General features: G+C 36.8%; 2 protein-coding genes and 1 long non-coding RNA gene across 3 annotated transcripts; 1 reads left to right on the top strand and 2 right to left on the bottom strand.

Moving 5' to 3' along the window:
* The first annotated feature begins 1,280 nt into the window (after positions 1-1,280).
* On the top strand, positions 1,281-1,748 carry LOC110722264. The gene has a single exon (XM_021901539.1). It carries the CDS (start codon positions 1,281-1,283, stop codon positions 1,746-1,748), a length of 468 nt encoding a protein of 155 aa, XP_021757231.1.
* Positions 1,749-4,967: 3,219 nt separating this feature from the next.
* LOC110722262 lies at positions 4,968-5,735 on the bottom strand. Its single transcript, XM_021901538.1, has one exon. The coding sequence runs from the start codon at positions 5,733-5,735 to the stop codon at positions 4,968-4,970; it is 768 nt and encodes a 255-aa protein (XP_021757230.1).
* Positions 5,736-11,812: 6,077 nt separating this feature from the next.
* LOC110722243 lies at positions 11,813-16,715 on the bottom strand. The gene is made up of 4 exons (XR_002511561.1): positions 16,421-16,715; positions 13,387-13,666; positions 13,086-13,206; positions 11,813-12,475 (listed from the first exon to the last, which is right to left on the bottom strand). It is a non-coding gene; the product is annotated as an uncharacterized LOC110722243 (long non-coding RNA).
* Positions 16,716-21,025: the final 4,310 nt, after the last annotated feature.

Raw genomic sequence — 21,025 nt, 5'->3', positions numbered from 1 at the left:
CCGAGTTGACCTAAACTGAGTGAGATTTCAGATTGGTAAAGGCCGAGATCGGGTTGAACCGAATTGCTAATTAATAGGGATTGGGTTTTTGTCTCGTAGTGTTGATAGCAACCAATATTTATGATTTGTAGCTATTTTTATGGACCAGCTTCAATAATTTGTTGCTATTTTTAGGAACCAATATTAATAATTTGTTGCTATTTTAAGAACTAAGATTAATAATTTGTTGCTAATTTTAGCAACGACCAATGGTAAACTGTTGCCAAAGTTGGCAACGAATGCACCAAAAACAGCAACAAATCATGGAAACTATATTTAAATTGGTGCAATATTGCAACAAAATTGCTTTGCAACTGGTATCCAAATTCCCATGGCAACAAGCCTTTTAGCAACAACAAATTTTTGTTTCCAACCCGTTGCTAAATAAAGTTGGCAACGGATTTTTGGTGAATAGCAACAAATTTTAGTTGATGCTATATTGATTTTTTTTTGTAGTGATTGGTGTTAACTAACTCCATCCTAATAGCCATCTTACCCCATGTCATTTCTATGTACCTTCTTCCTAACAAGATTCTGGAGAAACTGACATCAACATATTTGAAATTCTTCTGGAGAAGGCCTAGGGAAAAAAAACCTATTTACAGGAGGAAAAAGGAGACTTTAGATCTGGGAAAAGATCAAGGAGGATTAGCACTCAGAAACATTCCTGTGCTAAATCACTCTCTTTTATTCAAACAGGCATGGAGAATCCATAGTTACAAGGTTTCTCTAGTAAGTGAAGTGCTAACTAGTAAATACCACTCCTCCCATGTCTCATATGCCCTCCATAATAAGACCTTGAGGGCTGCTTCGTGGGCTTTCAGGAGCATGACAAAGGCAGCTGCAAAAATGAGACTGAGAATTCGGAAATGTATTACATATGGAAAAGACACTGACATCCTCGAAGACTGGTGGCTGAAGAAAGGCAGAATCCGCTTCACAGGCACAATGACAGAGGAAGACAAGCTTTGGCACGGGAAGGTAGCTCAGCTCATAGACTCTGCTGGGCAATGGAACTGTAGGCTCATCTAGAGGCTATTCGAGTTTGATGTAGCCAAGAACATTCTGAGTACCCCCATCCAGCAAGATCAGGGGGATGACGAGGTGATCTAGGCTGGGGGAAACACAGGAGAATACTCCACCAAATCTGGGTATGATTGGTTGATGAAGCAGAGTGAGAAGCATGTTCCTTATCGAAGCAGCATATGGACAATGCTATGGAAGAGCAAAGCCCCTGAAAGATGGAAGATGTTATTGTGGAAAATCCTCCACCGATGTACCAGCTCAAAGATAATCTGAGGAAAAGAGGCATCAATGTAGACTATATATGTGCAGTGTGCAATTCAGCTGAAGAAACAGATGAACACCTATTTAGGGACTGCCCTATCATCCAAAGAGTTTGGGCTTGCGGCCCATTAGGAATCCAAGTAGGGGAGACAACTCCTCCTTTACAAACTTGGACACATAACTTGCTAAGATATTTGCTCATGCAGAGTAGTTATCAGGGGTGCGTATTCATGGCAGTGCTATGGGCAATATGGTTGCACAGAAATGAGGTGACATTTGGAAGGGCTACATCGAATCCATGCAGGGTTATTGCACTACTCAATGAGTCCACTTCCAGACTCAAAGATGCAACAATCCACCCCCGTACACAGGGTGCCTGCTATGGTGACAGTCCCCCTCATGTGAGTATAGGTTGTATCTGAAATCCGACTGTTTAATTAAAACAAAGCATTGCGATGGTCCCTGCGGATGTTAACGCAATGTAATTTCTGTCAAGTGCTCTGAATGTCTGATAGGCGTGTCGCGTACCTAACTAAAATAAACCTAACTATACCACTACTATGTAGACAGGCAAGCAAGGGTCAGATCCCAAGAGACTATGGTTCAACTAATTAAATAGACTCAAGCAATTACTAAGCAAGTAACCAAATCAAATAAGTGAGAATCAATATCTAAAGAACTAATTAAAACAATTAAATCTAAACAATATGACAAATCAATGCTAAAAACATCCAAGATCAAGCTTCACCACGAATACAATTAATGCAATAGTCGTTCTACCCCTAACACATAATTCAATTGATTAATGAGGGAAAGTAAGCCATGAATAATACCAATGGTCTCTCCCGAGTTATCAATAGCTTCTCTAATCACAATCAAGCCTACTTCCGTGGAATCATGTAAATTAAAGACCTTAAGCACATTACTCTAACTTCCTAATCATCCGTTCAACTACTCCCATGATGAACTTCAAACCCTTAATTGATTTATTCAAATCCGTAAAAACCCAACTCCCGTTATGATTAAAACAAAGGATTAATAACAATACCAATTATCCCTAATCTAGTATTGGCATAAGCATAATCAATTAAGCATATCAATTACAATTATTATTAGAGAATTTAAAGAATTAAATCATGTATCAATTATATTCGGGTTCCGCTAGATCTTGGAATAAGAAAACTACTCACACAAATTGACAAAAACAAAAACAATAATCAATGAAGAAAACATGATTAATAAGTATTTAAAAGTAAAATAAGAAATAAAGATGAATACCAATTGCTTGAATGAAGAAAAGTACCAATTGTTGATGAACAAGGATTAAAACTTGAAAGTGAAATGTAATCTAGATCTAGAGAGAATATTAGGGTTCTAATAGTGTTTAAAAACTGCAAAGATAATAACTAAGTCTGTTTAATCGGCGTTTACAATGGGTATTTATAACCCCTAATATAAGAAAGCCCGAAAAAATAGGAAAATGAGGTTCCCGAAACCTTGCCCGGGCTGACCGGGCAAGGCTGCCTGGTCAGGCGCGAGAAGCAGCTAATATTTGCGCTTCTTCATGTGGCCGCTCTTGTGCAGTCCTTTGTCTGCCCGGTCTTCCAGGGAATTGCTGCCCGGTCCAGGCGGACAAGAGCTACACTCTTCATACTTCCTCTCTTGTGACTTCTCATCTTTCCTTCTTCGCCCTGGCTGCCAGGGCAGTGTTGCCCTCCAAGGCGGACACAGGTAAAATTCTCTCCATCTTAATAAGCTCTCATGACTATCCAAAACAAGTCCAAATCATCTGAAAATATTCACGTGCCTACAAAATCAATTAAATAGATCAAGCCACACTAGAGAAGAGAATATTAGCGAAAAGTAGCTCCGAAGAGCTCAAAAACCATATGAAAATAGCTATAAAATGAGAGTAAAATATAGTATAGAACGTGTACATCAAATTCCCCCAAGCTAAATTCTTGCTTGCCCTCAAGCAAGACAATCAATGACTATCAACAACCAAATAAACATACTTCACCCCATAATACATTTGAAAATATCATAATTAAAATCGAAATCAGACACACAAGCATCTTATCCAACCAATCACCTCATTCAAACTATCAATCAACCTGAATGGCCATCAAACAGAGTCAACCATGTACACATAAGGAATCGATGACTAGAATATCTCACTTAGTGGTCACTCCGCACAATTTTATGTGGTGAGCTAAAAATGAGCCCGATCTCTCTCCATCCCCACTAATGATGATAACCCCCCTTATCTCACAAGACTCGCGTGTTTAAAGGGTGATAATGCCGCTCAACCTAGTCAAAAGTCGACTCAAAATGTGACAAATACTCCATCATTTTAATAAAAGACTCGTTTCACATGAACACAATACTATGCACGAAGGTCAGAAGGTCTTTTTTCAAGTTTGTAATGTAGGCGGGGTGAAAATGGGTAGGAAAAATTTGGAAAATGTAGGTAAATATAGTCCCTCAGGGAAGCCATCAAAAATGAACAATACACATCAAAATCCCATCGAACTAATTCACAATAATACACACTCCAAACATAACTTGAATTAAGAGCAAATACCAATTTATTCACCATATATAATCAATTCATCACACTATTCTTATTTTTGAAGCTCTTTTATGTATCCTTCAAGAAGCTGAAATTTTTTCTTTTCTTTTTTCTTTTCTTTTTTTCCTTTTTTCTTTTATTTTTATTTTTTTTATAACAAACTATAAGAGCTAAAAAAATAGATCATATAGAAATTTTTTTAAGAACCTTCAAGCTTTAAATTAATCTTCTCTAAAACATCATCACAAACCATAGAGAACACCTAGATAGATGGCTCCCCCAAGCTAGACTTGGGATAAGTTACTAATTAGGGCCGATAGGTTAATTTTGTGACATAGATGAAAAACATGGACAAGGCTACAACATGGGTAAGCAAGAAGGGGACAGACATTTCTAAATTCATCTGGAGGCTACCTAATAAACATGGCCTTCGTCCTCCTCATCGTGCATGTGCAATGTACCATGACACACTACTAAAAGTCTCAAGACAAAACTAAGATCAATGTCACAACAGGAACTAACACACATGAATAAATAATAAAGGCCCAAGCCTCACAGTTAACACAGTCAAGCTCCAGATTCATACACAGTTGCACAAAGTTGATTTCCAATTAGGCCAAGACAATCCAAAATCAGATCATGATCATTTAATCCGCATTGCAAGTCTTTCAATCAAAATCAAGCCAAAAACCTTTAAATCATCAAATATAGGGGCATAGAGAAGTAGTTTACTAGCTATTCATCATCATGATTCACAAAGTAACTGCCCAAAGCCAAAAGGAATCCCTCCCCCAAGCTAAACTTCACATTGTCCTCAATGTGAACATATATCGAATAACAACAAGCAAGGGAAAAAGAAAACTAGGCCGTACTGGTAGAGGAGGGATCATACCTAAGGGCGGAGCTGGGACCGCCCTCAAAATAATGTCTCATCATAACCCCAAGACACTAAAAAAATAAATAAATAAATAAATAAGGGAAAATAAAATAAATAAATAAATAAAACGGTATGGGTTGCCTCCCATTTAGCGCTTGTTTAAGGCCTTTAGCTCGACCCCTCTTTAGTGGCTCAACCTGGGTCACCACACACGGAAGATACTCCATGGTACTGTTCATTAATATATACACCTCCAAATGACTCTTTCAAATTAGATTTGATGAGCCTTGTATCTGAATTGACCTTCATGTAACTAAATCCATCATGTGGTGGAATATTGTCCTTTTTTCTCACAGGATTTCTATTAGAGACACACTTATCAACCAAAGGGTTAGTAGAATCAATTCTCAAACAATTACCACCATCAAGAGTAAAATTGTGGTCATTAAAAAGCTTAAACACAACTTGTTTATCCTGAGCTCTTATGCTCACTTGTCCTTTAGGAACATCTATTAAAGCTTGACTTGTAGAAAGAAAAGGACGACCAAAGATAAGTGGGATCTTTAGGTCTTCTTTCATATCCACTACAACAAAGTCGACAGGAAAAACAAGTTCACCAATCCCAACTAATACATCTTCAACTACACCTTTAGGGAGTCTAACAGTTCTATCAGCCATTTGAAGAGATATGGGGGAGGGTTTAAGTTTTTTCAAACCTAATTTTTCATACAAAGAAGAAGGCATTAAATTAACACTAGCACCTAAATCACACAAGTCCCTATCAAAAGATGTTTCGTTTATCTTGCAAGGAATAGTAAAACTACCAGGGTCATGCAACTTAGTTGGTAAGCTTTTATGTAAAATATTAGAGATTTTCTCCTTTACTACTACATTTTCTAATTCCTTATCATTATGATTATGATCTAGAATTCCTTTCACAAAATTTGCAAATTGAGGCATTTAAATTACAAGATCAGAAAAAGGGATAGTAGCATATACCTTTTTAAGAGTCTCCGAATACTTCCCAAAATGCTTATCGAGCACGGCTTTTGATAACCTTTGCGGGAAAGGCATCGGTTCCTCATAGGCTTGTGAAGCGACATATTTGGGACCTTCATTCTTGCTCATTTCAGTTTTCAACTCCAGATTGCACACTTTCTCCTCTAATCCCCCCATAGTCAATCCATCTCTTACCACAAAAATTGCATTGCATTGTTTCGTTTGGAATTTTGCTTGATTTTGAAGAGTTGATAGATGACTCACTTGTTGTGATAGTTGAGAAAGATGAGTTTCTATCCTCTTATTTTGAGCAACAAGCAATTGGATCGAGTTTTCAAAATATTCATTTTGGTTTGCTTGTAAATCAAATTGCTTTGATATAAGCTCTTGTTGTTGACGTTGGGAGGTAGCAAAAGTCTCCACAATGGATTCAAGATTTGAAGATTGAGGTGGTGATTGGTGCATGAGATGATGATTGAAAGGTGCCCTTGCTTGAAAAGCTTGTGGTGGTGGAGAATTTGTTATAGCTTGAGTGTTCTTCTGTGAGAACCCTTAATGATTTCTCCACCCTTCATAAAATGGCCTTGTGGAGGTCATGGTATAGAAAGCATTAGCTTGCTCAATCGTCATTCCATCATAATTGGGTTGACACTCCCGCGCAGTATGGCCTTGCAATCCACACATCTGACAAGTTTCCATCGAGGGTCGAGGGTCGAGGGGACTTAGCTTGGAGTTGATTGACTTTATGAGTTAGTGCCTGCACAGAACTAGTCAACATGGTTAGAGCATCAAAATCATGTTTATTACCTGGGTTAATAGAATTTCGTCCCCTTAGATGGTAATTATCATTAGCCGCCATCTTCTCAATCAAATCCTTCGCATCGGTTGGGTTCTTCGTCATGATAGAACCTCCAGACGCAGCATCAATGTAGATGCGAAACTCATGGGTCAAACCATTATAGAACGTTTGGATTAACATTCACTCCGGAATACCATGGTGAGGGCATTGTCTCTGCAATCGCTTAAACCTTCTCCATGCCTCATATAAAGACTCATCATCAAATTGATGGAAGGTGGATAGCTCGTTTTTTTAATTTCGCGGTTTTCTCTTGCCCCAAGAATTTGACTAAGAAGGCCTTGGCAAGCTTGTCCCACGTATCAAAGGAACCATTACCTTCATCTTGTAGCCACTCCCTTGCCTTATCCCTTAGTGTCACACTTCTCCAAGAAACTATCAATGTGAGTCACAGGGCAATCATTTGATGAGCCCGCAAAAGAATCATTAGAGATGAACTGTATGAATTGGGGCTTCAACTCAAAACTCTGAGCAGTGACAGGTGGTCTAACAATACTGGAAATAAATCCGGTTGTTGTATCCGGAATACCATACTCCAAAAGAGATTTTGTTCCTGGGTCGACCATGTTTCTTATTTTTCGATTTCTCCTTCTTCTACATTTTCGTCTTCTCGCAGTAGCTTCGATCTCAGAATCAAAAGGTGTTAAATCATCTGAACCTGAACTTCGAGTTTGCATGCAACAAAGAAACTAAAACGGGGGATCAAAGGCACAAGGAACAATGGTCGAAGCAACAAAATATATGCTTAGTAAAACTGTAGACACCCAAATGTGTCTCCCCAAAACCAAACCCGGTGATGAGTACCTTTCGCGTCGAATCATAATCGAATGAAGTGAAAGTGTGGAAAGTTTAGTGTTGCGAATAGTTTTAATTCCTTTTCTCTTGTCTTTGTTTTTGAAAACTTATTTTAAGAAAACATCCAATCTAGTTTGGTTGGTACATGATATGGGTCCAATAGTAGTGTAGTTGGATGGGGCTTGACGTGAGCTTTCCAACGATATATTATAAGCCCAATTCCGATGAATATTGAGGAAATTATGGCCAATTTACTAAACTGGGCCCGGTTTGAGCCTTATATGCAGCCCAATGATCTAGGGGAGGGCCTAATATGATTTATCATTCCTAATGCAATTAGGAATGGTTTTAGTCTTCTAAATTCTTCTAGAAGGTTCTTTTCATTCCTAATTCAATTAGCATTGATAAATTGACTTTGGTTGACTTTTCAGAGTTTTAATTAAAATCAAAGAGCATTTTTTTAGGGAAATACGATTTTATCCTCCTGTACGACAATTTTTATCTGATTTTAGGAAAACGCGTAATTTTCCAGATCAGCGCCAAACGCCAGCTGTAGCGCCTGGCGCTACGCTTGGCGCCTGGCCCCAGCATTGGCGCCTAGCGCCAGCAGCCAGCGTTGGCGCTGGTTCAGTTTTGCATGCGCCAGACTCTGTTTTTGATATTTTATCTTTTTGGCTGATTTTCTCTATAAATAACGTCGTAAAAACTCCGTTTTGATTCACCAATTCTCTCTATTTTCATTCACGAACTCTCATCAAGTTTTCCTTGATTATTCTCTATCTCTCTGTCTCTTTCTAAACTTGCTTTTCAAATACAAAATTTCGCATTCATTAGATACAGAAACACCTATCCATATTCGAAGTTGCCTTCGCCCTAGACGTGAAAGGTTTAATTTATGAGGGTTTGGTCCCAAATCTCTCTTTCAATTATTTAATTTAATTGTTTGTTTATTATTTTCCTTGAAGTTACTAACGTGTGTATTTTGTTATTAGAAAGAGGTACGAGGCATCAAAGTAAGTACTTTAATGGTTTTATTGATATTATGATGTAGAAATCATGTTTAGGTTGTTATTATGATTCCTAGTATCATGTCTAGGGTAACTTTAATATTAAGTATGATTGTTATGATGCTTCCTATGTTCTTCCTAATATTTATGATTGTTAGTATCATGCTAGGGCTAAAGCTTTGATTTTTATTGCTTAGTGATATGCTAGGGTTTGTTATTAATCTTGTTAGTATCATGCCTAGGATCTTGCTGTTATTATGCTTTAGCATTGATATGATTATTTTAATTATGATTTTATGATTATAATATTTATTATAATTATTATTGTGATGATTATTATTTTAACTATTATTTATGATTGTCATGATTATTATGATTATGATTATATTTATTATTTTGATTATTGTTATGATGATTATTATTATTTTATGATTATGTTGCTTGATATTTTTATTGTTATTGCTTGATCACGCCTTTTTTGCATGTTTAAAGGGGATTTTGTACTTGTAATCACGCTTAAAAAGATAATTAATAATCTTGTTTAGGGTTAATTTGATTATAATTTCAAGTGATCGCCAATAATTAGATTTATTTGTGCATTAAATTCAACCAACATAGATAAACAGGTTTAGGGTAAACCTATTGATCGCATGTTAGTCAGAAAGCGCACATGAATACGATCAGAATAAAGTAGAGGCCTATTATTAGGGCAGGTTCAATCTCTTTCAGGTTGGATTTGTATCTTCATCCCCGAACCCTTATTTGGTTCAAGACCTTATGGAGTTGACGATCTCTTGGATCGTTAAGGGGTGTAACCTTCACCCTGTGAACGGTTTACAAGTTCCTAAAACTTGTTGGCGACTCTTTTGCTCTATCTTCTTCCCTTTTGGACGCGACCGTACTTTAGTGTATGATCACAGTAGGGTTCAAGCTAGGGGGTTAACGCTTGAAATTATTCCCCACAGTTTTTGGCGACTCCACTGGGGAGGATTTCTATTTTAATTCCTGAATTTGTTTCGACAATGATTTAGAATGAGTGGATGAGACTCGAAACGTTCTAAGTATTTCATGTGCGTAATTTTGATTAACATTATTGTCATATGCATAAAAAAGATCTCATTGGAAAGACCATCCGTAATGAGTTAAAAACATAGGATTTTACACGTAGGAAATATGAGAAATATCTTTCACAACTAGGTCTGAAATAACACTGCGCGAAACTGGAATTTTTTTTTTCGAGCACAGAAAGCTGCTGAGGCATGTAGGAATTAGCGCCAGGGGCCAGAGCATTGGCGCCATAATTTTAACTGTAGCGCCAGACGCCAGCATTGGCGCCAGGAGCTACAGCTAAAACCTGGCGCCAGTCTTTGTTTGATGGCGCCAAATTCCTCCAATACCGAGCCAGAAATATGCGTTCTAATTTCGACCAGTTTTTCGTATTGTTTGCTCGATCATACTTCCTGATTGAATTTTTTCTCACTTTTCTGAAACCCATATGTGTTCTACATATGGACATAATTCTCTGGGAATTCATGCTCCATGTACCTGATTGAACGCTCTGAGCAACAAAGGGTGCATCCGAGAATGTTGAATTCACCAAACCATGGAAACGAGTTTTTATCTAAAACTCGCGGTGTCCCATCCACTCGCGCCAACCCTTCACGGTTAGGCTTTCGCATGGTGCATCCGGACAATTAACCATGGATCCTCTATTGACTAAACCATATCCCGAACTTTAGAGAACTAGAGCCATGGTTAGGTTGCAAACTCATTGCATAATATTGTGCCTACTTAACTAATTGTGCATTATTTGTTGTGCATATACTATGATTCCTTAATCGTTTGTTTGACTTGTGTTGAGATTAAATAAATTAATGACTTACAGAACTTTGTCTAATTAATTAATTAATTAGAGTCAATAAAGTCTAATATTTTAATCAGAATTGACCTAGTACGACTTTAGGCATACCCCTGTTGATTAATAACACCGAAAACAGTCCCAGATTGAAGCTCCAGCATTGGCGCCAAAGTCTGGACTGTAGCGCCACTCTGTGGAGTGTGGCACCTAGCGACAACTCTGTTGTCTGGCGCTACACTACACAGTGCGACACCAGTCCTGTCGTTTTGCCGACAGTTCGGATTATTGGTTGAGTCATCACCTAGTGTCTAATTAACCAGTTTGATAATTAATTCGGTTAATTTTCGCTGTCAATAGTACTTGGTTGAGTCATTAATCGAGTTTAGGCACTAAGTCACATGGTCTTACACAAGAGTTCAAGCATGTCACTTACACTCAACGCACACACCAATACACATACTTTGACCATGTCTATGAGAGTCTTGCATGCGCGTTTTTCCGTCATTTTTTTTAGGGGGGTAAGTCGGATATTAATCCTCCAATTTAAAAACTATACTTAGTTCCCTAAAAATATGTACATTATTTTTGCCCAAAATATGCACCCATTTTTCATTTTTTATTTATAAGCCGCAAAGTCAAGTTGATTCGAGTCAAGTAATTAAAACGCAAAATGGTTTAAATTAGAGCGCGTGGTCAAGAATGGAAGGACGGTTAATCAAAGAAAACCTTTTCGTACAAGTCCAACTTTTCGATAAACCCATAGCTCGTTAGATGAAAGCTAAGATCATAATGGCAACACAAGAAGAAGTCAATGAGCTTAGGAACCAACTGGTTACCGTGACTGAGACACTGAAGCTCCTCACACTCAAGATCGATGATCCCGTGAAGTAACAACCCACTACAAGAAAAAGGGTAATTAGCGACGGCCAAAGTAGTCGCAATTCCGTCGCAAAAATGGAGTTGCTACGGATTTGCAACTACTTTGGTTCGTTGCCAAAGACCTCGTCGCAAATCCATTTTTGCGACTAATTTTTGAACAGTCGCAAATATAGCGATAGATTTGCAACGCCTTTGCAACTATCATTTAGCGACTAAATTTCAAATTTTAGCAACTAAATTATTGTCCGTCGTAATTTATTTGCGACGGATTAGCAACTACAGAGATCAATGTTTTAAGACTACTTTTGCGACGGATTAGCGACTGCAAGACCAAATTTTACGACTACGAGACTAAACTTTTGCGACTACGGAGACTAGTTTTATTGTGACGGATTTGCGACTATTGAGACTAATGTTTTTTGCGACGAATTAGCAACTACATACGAGACCAAATTTTTGCGACTACAAAACTAATTATTTGTGACAGATTAGCGACTACTGAGACTAATGATTTTGCAACTAACCAATTAGTCTCTAAACCAAATTTGCAGTCGCTAAATATTTGCGACTAACTATCAATATTTGAGACCATAATCAAGCAACCACCAATATTAATCACAAAACAAAAAAGGTACCCCACGCATAAATTCAAATAACCAAAATGTTAATTTTATTCAAATATCCAAAATATAATCAATTTTGTATCAATGTATTAAAAAACAATATTTAACTCATATGACTAATTGTTCCAAAAGTCACCTCCCATATAAAAAATGATGCTTCAAATAAGAAGTAATGACAATGTAAAAGACGAGTTCATAAAATTACCACCAAAAAAATAAAAATCACTTAGTTGTATCACGAGAGCGGGTGACTGCAGGCGTAGGAGGCTTATAAGGACGGTAAACTTGTTTTACAAGTGATGCCATTTCCTGCAATGTTTTTTGCATAGCTAATTTTTCCTTCTTCCATGTAGCTTTTTCGATCTCATGATTTTCGACGAATTCCTTAGCACATTTTAAGCTCTCTACCGCTATTTTTTGGCTTTCTTCCACCTTGTTATGGTTTTCTTCCGCCATCTTCTTTAGTTCTTCAACTTGAGAACTTAATTGAGAAATCATGGAAGGAGTGGAAGATGATGCAGTAGATTGAGAAGTAGGATCGCTCTTGTAATATATTTGTGAAGCACTCCCTAAACCGTAGACTTTTCCTTTCTTTTTCCCACCTACAACCTCTAAGTAGACTTTGTCGGGGTTTATCTCAATTCCTTTGTTCTTATATTCCTCAAGTTTTTCCATATATTCTCCTTGCATTAAGATATGTATTAGTAACTATGATCTCAAATGTTAAAACTTAAATAAACTAAATACATTTAAATAAAAACAACTATAATAAAAATATAAGCAATGACTTGGGACATCGTCCGGGCCTAAAACTAGTTTGGACTTCTAAAACACAATTTAATTTAATTTGAGGGTGGGTGGTGATGGTTTGGAAATTCCTGAATGTGAGGATCAGGGGTAAAAGTGTCATTTTACCTCTTCATAGATGCTCCAGATTACAAAGGTACAACTATTGGGGAACAGAGGATCAGGGGTATTTTTATTATCGTTGTTTTTTTTAAATAAAAGATGTAACACTTATAGCAAAATAATTTATGTAAGCAGTTATTAGTAAAAATTTCGACAGAGTCTCCTTTGTAAATTGAAGAATTCCCTCCTATAGGGTATGACTTCAAAATAACCTGTTTCAATTCACATTATGCCATACCACATTAATCATATGATTAATACCGGCAAATCATTCTCATCCTCCAACTCAATCACACAAACAAATAAACAATCCATAATATCTCCAAACATTAACTACCATATATTTTTTTGTAATCTTAGAAAAATAAAGAAGTATACTCATACCATGACTTTTTGAGAATTGTCACCCATCAATTCAACTTCATCATTGCCCACACAAGCAGAATGAGTGCTCTCATAGACTTCAGCATGCAGCAGTTGGTAAAATTCCATTCTTTTTCTTTGCCTTGTATTAGAAGAAGTAGTTAGCACTTAAAGAAAAACAACAAAAAATATGGGGACATAGACTATAGAGCAATTGTAATAAAGACCAGTTATAGCCATCTATATTAGTGGCTAAAAAGTTTCTACTTGCTTCTATCTTATATTAAAAATCATAAGTTTGCTGCTAAAATCATACACTTACCATTTTTTTAACCACTTGAGGAGTAGATACGCCACCTTGGCGATGGCCAGGGTCAAACTTCTCTAATGTTTGGCCAGATAACCGATTATCTCTTGCTTGGTTAGAACGTTTTACAAAATCAGGATGCTTACGCTTATTTATGAATTCAGCTCGAACAGTGTCAGTCATGAAACTAACTTGCTTATGGAGAGCTATTTTTTAAACTTGGTTCAATGTGCCCCTAAGTCGGTCCCCAGCTTTTTGGTCAAATTCTCTCCTAGCCTTAGCATCGAACTCAGGTCTCCAAGTATATGTACGTTGCATTAGAATTAACATGTAAAGTTTATAATTTAACTCAAAATAGCATATTATACATAAAAGGTAAAGAACATGTCACATGTAAATATAATAAACACCACAGCAAGCTGCTAGTTACACAGAGAAGAAGGGAAAAAAAAAGGTTCAAGTAAGCTTGCAATAAACCAAACACATCAAGCAGCCTTGAAGATTTTAAAATAGATCTCTTGGGTTCAGTTATTTGTCCCAGCATTGCTTTGTCAAGCCCATTCTGGTTCTAGCTACAGATTTTTCATGCTAAGCAAGAACCCTGTTATTAGGAGCATATTTACGAGACATTAATGGAGCAGGAAAAAACAATTAATGGTGGAGCAGATCTACTGGTGCTTTGTAAAACAATTAATGATGGAGCACGAACAGATCTATTGATGCTTTGAAAAACAATTAATGGTGGAGTAGTTCTAAATGCCATTAATTGTTTATTCCTGCTCCAGACTGAAAAGATGAGTAAATTCATAAATCTAATCAAGAGTATGAGTGCCTCTTTTCTCTCTATTGAATATTCACTCAAATTGACAAGTAGGAAGCTTTTGTGCTAGAATAAACTTAGGATAATACACAAACATTAATATTTTAAGGAAACCAAACAGACAAATATATCAATCAATCAAACGGAAAAATATACTTCTCTTTTTTTTACGTGCTTATGATTTTGTTTTTTTTTTTTTTTTTTTGTGTGTGTGTTTGTTCTTCTGGCATGCTTTTCCACTCTTCACCAATGATCTTAGTAGTCGACCTTCTAATCTCTCATACATCCATTTCGATTCAATTTCTCCATGATCCTAACTGCTAAACGACATTGTTAATCATACACACATATGTAATATAGTCTTCTTATATATGTAATTTATTCTTAATTATTATATACGATACTTTGTTATTTAGGAAATTACTTAGAAGACAAAAGAAAGATAAGCAAGAAAAGGTGCAGCAGTTAAGTCATATAGTGTATACACAATCCTTTTTCTTTATTTTTGAAACAATGGAAAAAAAAGTGTTCAATATTCATTTGGCAGGACAACATAAATAGAGAGAAACCAAAAAAATAAACTTAATAGGAACAAAAAAAAAAAGAAACTTAATGCATCAGTGTATGATATCCACGATTTGCATATGCTTATAGTGAAACAAGCAGAACAAAACAATGATAGATATAACTCAATATATTTTACCAAATCTAGAAACAAAATTTCAGAACAGCAGAAACTACATACATCAATATGAAGCAGCATATATATGAGAATAGGATATCTAGTGTTAAGGAAAAATATAAGAAAAATAATCTAAAAATATTATATAGGGTTTTAAGTCAGTTTTTGTCAAGGGGTACAACTGAAAAATCTAAAAAACATGGTATGCTAGTAAGGGTTGTTTTCCTTGAAGTTTTATGCAATTTCTTTGCTCTGTTTTATACATTTTACTAGTTTAAGAGCAATGAATATTAGAGAATGTCTTAAATTCTAAACATATATTGAGGCTTTGAGAAATTCATGACAAAGTAACATTGAAGCAATCAAGCAGGTGATAAACCTAATCCACCTCAACCCCATTCCCTTCCCCCACAAAGATCCTCTTTGACTAAAGACAGTAAATCCTGACATGAAATATATTCTCATAGAATAAGTGAAATTGATCAGTAAATAAGAAGTTGGGCAGACTGCATTTTTCAGAAGCTTGGGGTATAAACAGACAAATTATTGACTGTAGCCTAGAAAGAAACTACAAAACCACATCAAATTGCTTATATTGTTACCATTATGTGACAGAGACTTCAGTCATTTTTAATCGATAATATAGGGCCAAATCTCCCTATTAGAAAAGTAAGTTCAAAGTCTGGCCAATGAAATCACTCATTAGTAGAACCAAGGAGAAACACATACACATCTTTGATATTGAATTAGAAACGTTTTCCAATTCCATCTGACACAAATATAAATGATGCACCCATGACATTATTGAGGAAGTAAACTAAACAGTACACATTATAATAACTACAAGAACTTGAATAAAAGAACTCCTTGGGATATATGTCATTGAGGCAACCAAATATCCTTTTAATCACACAGAAGTTGCAACATGTCATAAAATATACAAGCATGTTTGAAATAGACAATGCTAATCATCAATGACATGATTAGTCAATGTGCCAGCAGTTTAATATGAAGATTTCAAGGTAAATATACAACTAAACATGATCACTTTTTACATTTCCTTTTTATCATTGTCATTTCTATCCTTAATTACAATGTAAAAATGCATATATCCTTCACTTAATTATTCTTTCATTTTCTGAAAATTGTACAGAGAATTCAAACTTATCCAGACCTTTCAAACCTCAGGGAAAATGAAATAAGTCATAAAGAAATTAGTAATAATTAGGGCTTTTTGAATAATAAATCATGTTTGAATGGTTTTACAATAATTGACTTCAAAAATAACCCAAAAATTCGCAATTGGCAGCCAAACAAAATCAATTCACAATAAACCAGATTAAATTCAATTCAATCAATTCACAACTCATTCAATTCGCAATTTAATCAATTCGAAATTTATAATCAGTTTGCAATTTGCAAACGAAACTAGACTAAAATTAAAAAAATTGGACAAAATACTCAATGATAACCTAAATTGCAATTAGCAAACTGCAATATGAGAAAGATTGAATGGACGGTAGGAAGAGGAAGCATGCGTAACTAACCGGGGAGGAGATGGATGGCGCAACGGCGACAGATGAGGACGACGATGGTTTGATCTGAAGTTCTGAATTGAACTGTTCTGGCTTCGTTTTCCCTTTGTTTTTCGTTTCTTTTGGTGAGGATGGATGAAGAGTATCGAGTAGCACGAAAATAAGGAGTGATGTAATTTTATGTTTTTTAGGAAGGAGTGATATAATTGTTTATTGTGTTTTTTTGGCGCGCGGCAACAACTCATTATACTACGTAGTACTTGTTTCCTTACTTTTGTACTAAGGGTTTTTATATTTTCGTACCAAAAAAAATAAAAAATAAAAAAAATTAACTTATTATATATTAAGGGTTTTAATTCCTTTTTAATAAATTTACAAAAAAAAAGTAGCAACTACCATGTTAGTTGCAATATTAGTCGCATATTTTTTTTAAAAATTGTTTCAAATTTGTTAGCCTTAGCAACTGCAATTTAGTTGCAAAAAGTTATAGGAATGTTGCAGATTAGCGACTGCATAACAACTATTACAAAATCTGTTGCAAAATTTGCGACAACTCCTTTTTTGCAGTCGCAAAAATAATTTTTGCAACTAATTATTATGGTAGTCGCAAATATTAGTTGCTAATTAGCGACCGCATAGCAACTACTGCAAAATCAGTTGCAAAATTTGTGACTGCTCGTCTTTTTCAGTCACAAAATTATTTTTGCGACTAATTATTATGTCAGTCGCAAAAATCAGTTGCTAATTTCCCTTTTTCTTGTAGTGAACAGATGGACCTCATGCAAGAGAGTCTAAGGAAGCTATCTAGCGACTACAAGTTTCAAGGGCTTACTTCACAAGGGGTCTCGGTGGACAAAGATCTTCTTCCGCAGAAGTTCAATGCCAACGACATCCCGAAATTCAAAGCAACTGATAACCCTTATTTTCATTTAAGAGCCTTCGAAACAATAATGAGTATTAAGGGTATCGATAAGAAGGTTTTCCCCTCTCTGTTCTCACTATCTCTCGAGACCGTTTGCCAACAATGGTTTCGTTGCCTCTACCTAAGAGTCCATAGAAAACGCTTTCGTTGATAGATACAAGTGCAACATTCAAATTGAGACTGACCATAGGGAACTTGAAATCCTCAAACAAAAAGAGAACGAAGGCTTCACCTTTTTCTTTAACAAATGGAGAGAAACCTCAGCTAAGATGATTGAGGTGCCAAGTGAAAAAGAGCCTGTAAGGTTTTTCATCAAAAACCTTCAAGAAAAATATTCCAAGCATCTCAAGTATCAAAATAATCTCCATACCTTCAAGGCCGTCTATGACATTGGGATCAATATTGAAGACGACTTGGCTAAGTTAAAAGCTGCCTCCAACAGTGGCTGGAAAGGAAAGAAGAACGACAATCCTTCTTCTTCCAAAAACACCCACTCAAACAATGTTAGCACTTTTAATTTAGGTGAAGTCCTTTCTATGAACAATCAAGGACAAAAGAAACCATTTAGGAGAAACTTTAATCCTATTGGCATGAGTTATGACACCGCATTTGATCCATTAAATGCAAACGGTCTTATAACACCTATTGGACCATTTGGGGACCCACCAGTCGAAAAGAGGTCGGCTAATTGGAACCCCAATGCACACTGCAAGTATCACCAAGGTAGGGGCCATCTCACCGAAAACTGTTGGAAGCTTAAGGAAGCTATCCAAGACTTGATCGATAACAACAAGCTGCCATTGCCCCCTGCCAGGAAGAAGCCAAGCATCGATAATGCACCTCTCGCTCATGCCCTGGCTATCTCTGATGAGGAAAACGAAGTTGACCCCTCGTCTCTCATTAGACCTGTCGAAGAAATCCATGCCACAGAAGAAGAGGAGGAAACCTATTTTAATGTCAGGGATAACCTTCCAGAACCGGCAGGTAAAGAAGATATACAATTGCTCGCACTGTCTATGATGAAGGTATCGCATTTACTACGTGAAGCTCTCAAAGCTATAAGGGAACCCCAAAAGAAATATGACGAGGTCCCACTTCCGAAAGATGAACCTAAGAGAGAATTCACACCCATGTGAATGACTTATGAGGAAAAGCGTTTTCCTTTACAAGTCACCGAAAAACCTAAGAAGAGTAATAGAACCTACACTCCAAATGGGATCCCATATGCACAAATGTTCGAAATTATCTCCGAGAGTGGCGAGATCAAACCTCTCAAACCGAGACCATTCGAATCATTGAAAAGGACAGATAGATATTACTGTCAGTATCATCAATTAGGGGTGCACACTATCGAAAACTGTTTCAAATTCAAGGATTTAGTTCAGAAAATGATTGATGAAAAGAAACTAGTCCAAGTGCAACAAGAAGACGATGCAACCATTAATGGTGTTTGGGACAGTGATGAAGAAGATGTCTACTTAAAAGACGTAATAGGATCTTCACCTTCTGTGTCATACACCACGAATGACTTTTGGGCTGAAGAAGAATCATCGATAGACGTCCTCACAAGATCTGGGAGAATGCAACCTCCCGTTTCAACACAATCTATGCCAACCACACAACAAGTTCCCATACCTATCATTGAAGACAATGATATTGTTAAGCAGTTTAAGAAGACAAAAGTTGAGATGAACGTATGGAAACTTTTGGCAACATCTCGGGAACATAGGTTGGCTGTAATGAATGCCTTGGACAAAATAGGGATAGATTCTGACACTACTCCTGAGAGGTTAGCCAACTTCCTCACAAGCGATCTTCCTAGTCCAATTAATTTGATCACCTTTTCTGACAAATAAAAGCTATAGTTGGGGGAATTCCTATCACCATCGATGCTTCGCCTATGAGGATCAAGTCTATAGAAAATCCAATCATTAATGTGGAGCACGACGAGGATGATGAAGACTTATGGGGCTTTAACGAAGAAGTCTCCTTAATCCAGGATGATGAAAGGACCCCTCTTTGCCATGACCCCCATTCCAACATGATTGTAAATGCTATGCTGAAGAAATAAGGACATTTTACTGGGATGACCCTAGGAAAGAAGAAAGGAATGGCAAAATCGCTGGAGTCACCTGGCCTCCCTAAGTTAGACACTTTTGGACTTGGTTTCGAACCGACTCGGAAAGATCTCAAGCGAGCCCAGGAAAAATCAAAGGCACGTAGAGACGCTCGCACTCAAAAGAAAGCAATCCCAATGGATCAGTACCCTCTTACACTTAACGGTCAATTTATAAAAGAAGGAGAGGACTATCCATGCCATGAATTTCCCGAGCCATTTGTTGTAAACGGCATAAGACAGCCGGGATTTGAGATTTTCTTGGATTGCTACTTCACAGATGAAATCCCAACTCCTGTCCATAAGGAGAAAGCTCCCCCATGCTTTGACTTTAATGTCATGGGATTACTATTTGGGCGCGTAAAGAATGAGCCAGCTTCCAGAGAAGATAACTCCTCGCTCATTCAAACAGTCCTACAAAGCGAAAGCTTCAATCCCTCGAAGCTAATCACTCCATCTAAAGGATCACTACAAGGGTGGCACAAGACTATCAAAGTGACTACTCCAAGTTGAAGGAAGATATCCATCACAACAGGGCAATGACCAATGTTTGAAGAGTCGTCTGAGTCAGAGTCTGAGTCGGAGTCTCTCCTTATAGAGTCTTCTAGGTCTTTAGTAGTAGCACCTCCTCCCTCTATTTCTTCTCCTAGAATAGTTAGTAATCAATTCCCTGAGGACATATCACTCTTTGATGTAATGATCTCAGAAGTATAATAATATTTCTTCTTCTCCTTATCTCTTGTGTTCTTCTCTAACCAAAGATGACGAGCATTGCTTAACTAACGATGAAAAAGACAAAGAAATTATTAAAGCAATAGAAACACTCGAAAAGAAAACACCGATAATTGAAGAAACTGAAACGGTTGATATCTCAAATGATTCAGCCCATAAAAGAGAATTTAAAATCGGATTAACACTTAATGAACAAGAAAGAACCGATTTAATTAACTTACTTAAAGAATTTATCGATGTATTTGCTTGATCATACGAAGATATACCAGACATTAATAGAGAAATAACTCAACACACTATACCACTAATTCTAGGAATGAAACCCGTAAAACAAAAGTTACGTCGAATGAAACCCGACATAGCTCTTAAAATAAAAGAAGAAGTCCAAAAACAAATAACTGCAAGTTTCATCAAGGTGTCCAAATACCCCGAATGGGTCGCCAACATCGTCCCAGTTCCAAAAAAAGACGGAAGGGTAAGAATGTGTGTCGACTATCGAGATCTAAATAAGGCAAGTCTAAAGGATGACTTCCCTTTACCACACATCGATATTCTGGTGGATAACACGACAAATAACGCGCTTCTCTCATTTATGGATGGGTACGCTGGTTATAATCATATTCTCATGGCAGAAGAAGACATGGAGAAAACAACTTTCATAACACCATGGGGCACTTACTGATACACGGTAATCCCATTCGGGTTGAAAAACGCGGGTGCTACTTACCAACGTGCAGCAACTGCCTTACTCCATGACATGATGCATAAAGAAGTCGAAGTATATGTTGACGACATGATTGTAAAATCAAAAGACCGTCCAGGCCATCAAGTAGCCTTAAGAAATTTT

The sequence above is a fragment of the Chenopodium quinoa genome, unplaced genomic scaffold, assembly GCF_001683475.1.
Source record: "Chenopodium quinoa cultivar QQ74 unplaced genomic scaffold, ASM168347v1, whole genome shotgun sequence".
Taxonomy (NCBI): Eukaryota; Viridiplantae; Streptophyta; class Magnoliopsida; order Caryophyllales; family Amaranthaceae; genus Chenopodium; species Chenopodium quinoa.
This window is presented reverse-complemented; position numbering and strand designations above follow the sequence as displayed.

Coding starts and splice junctions, on each gene's coding strand:
- LOC110722262 (XM_021901538.1), bottom strand. CDS start 5,735: ATGCCTCAATTTGCAAATTTTGTGAAAGGAATTCTAGATCATAATCAT.
- LOC110722264 (XM_021901539.1), top strand. CDS start 1,281: ATGGAAGATGTTATTGTGGAAAATCCTCCACCGATGTACCAGCTCAAA.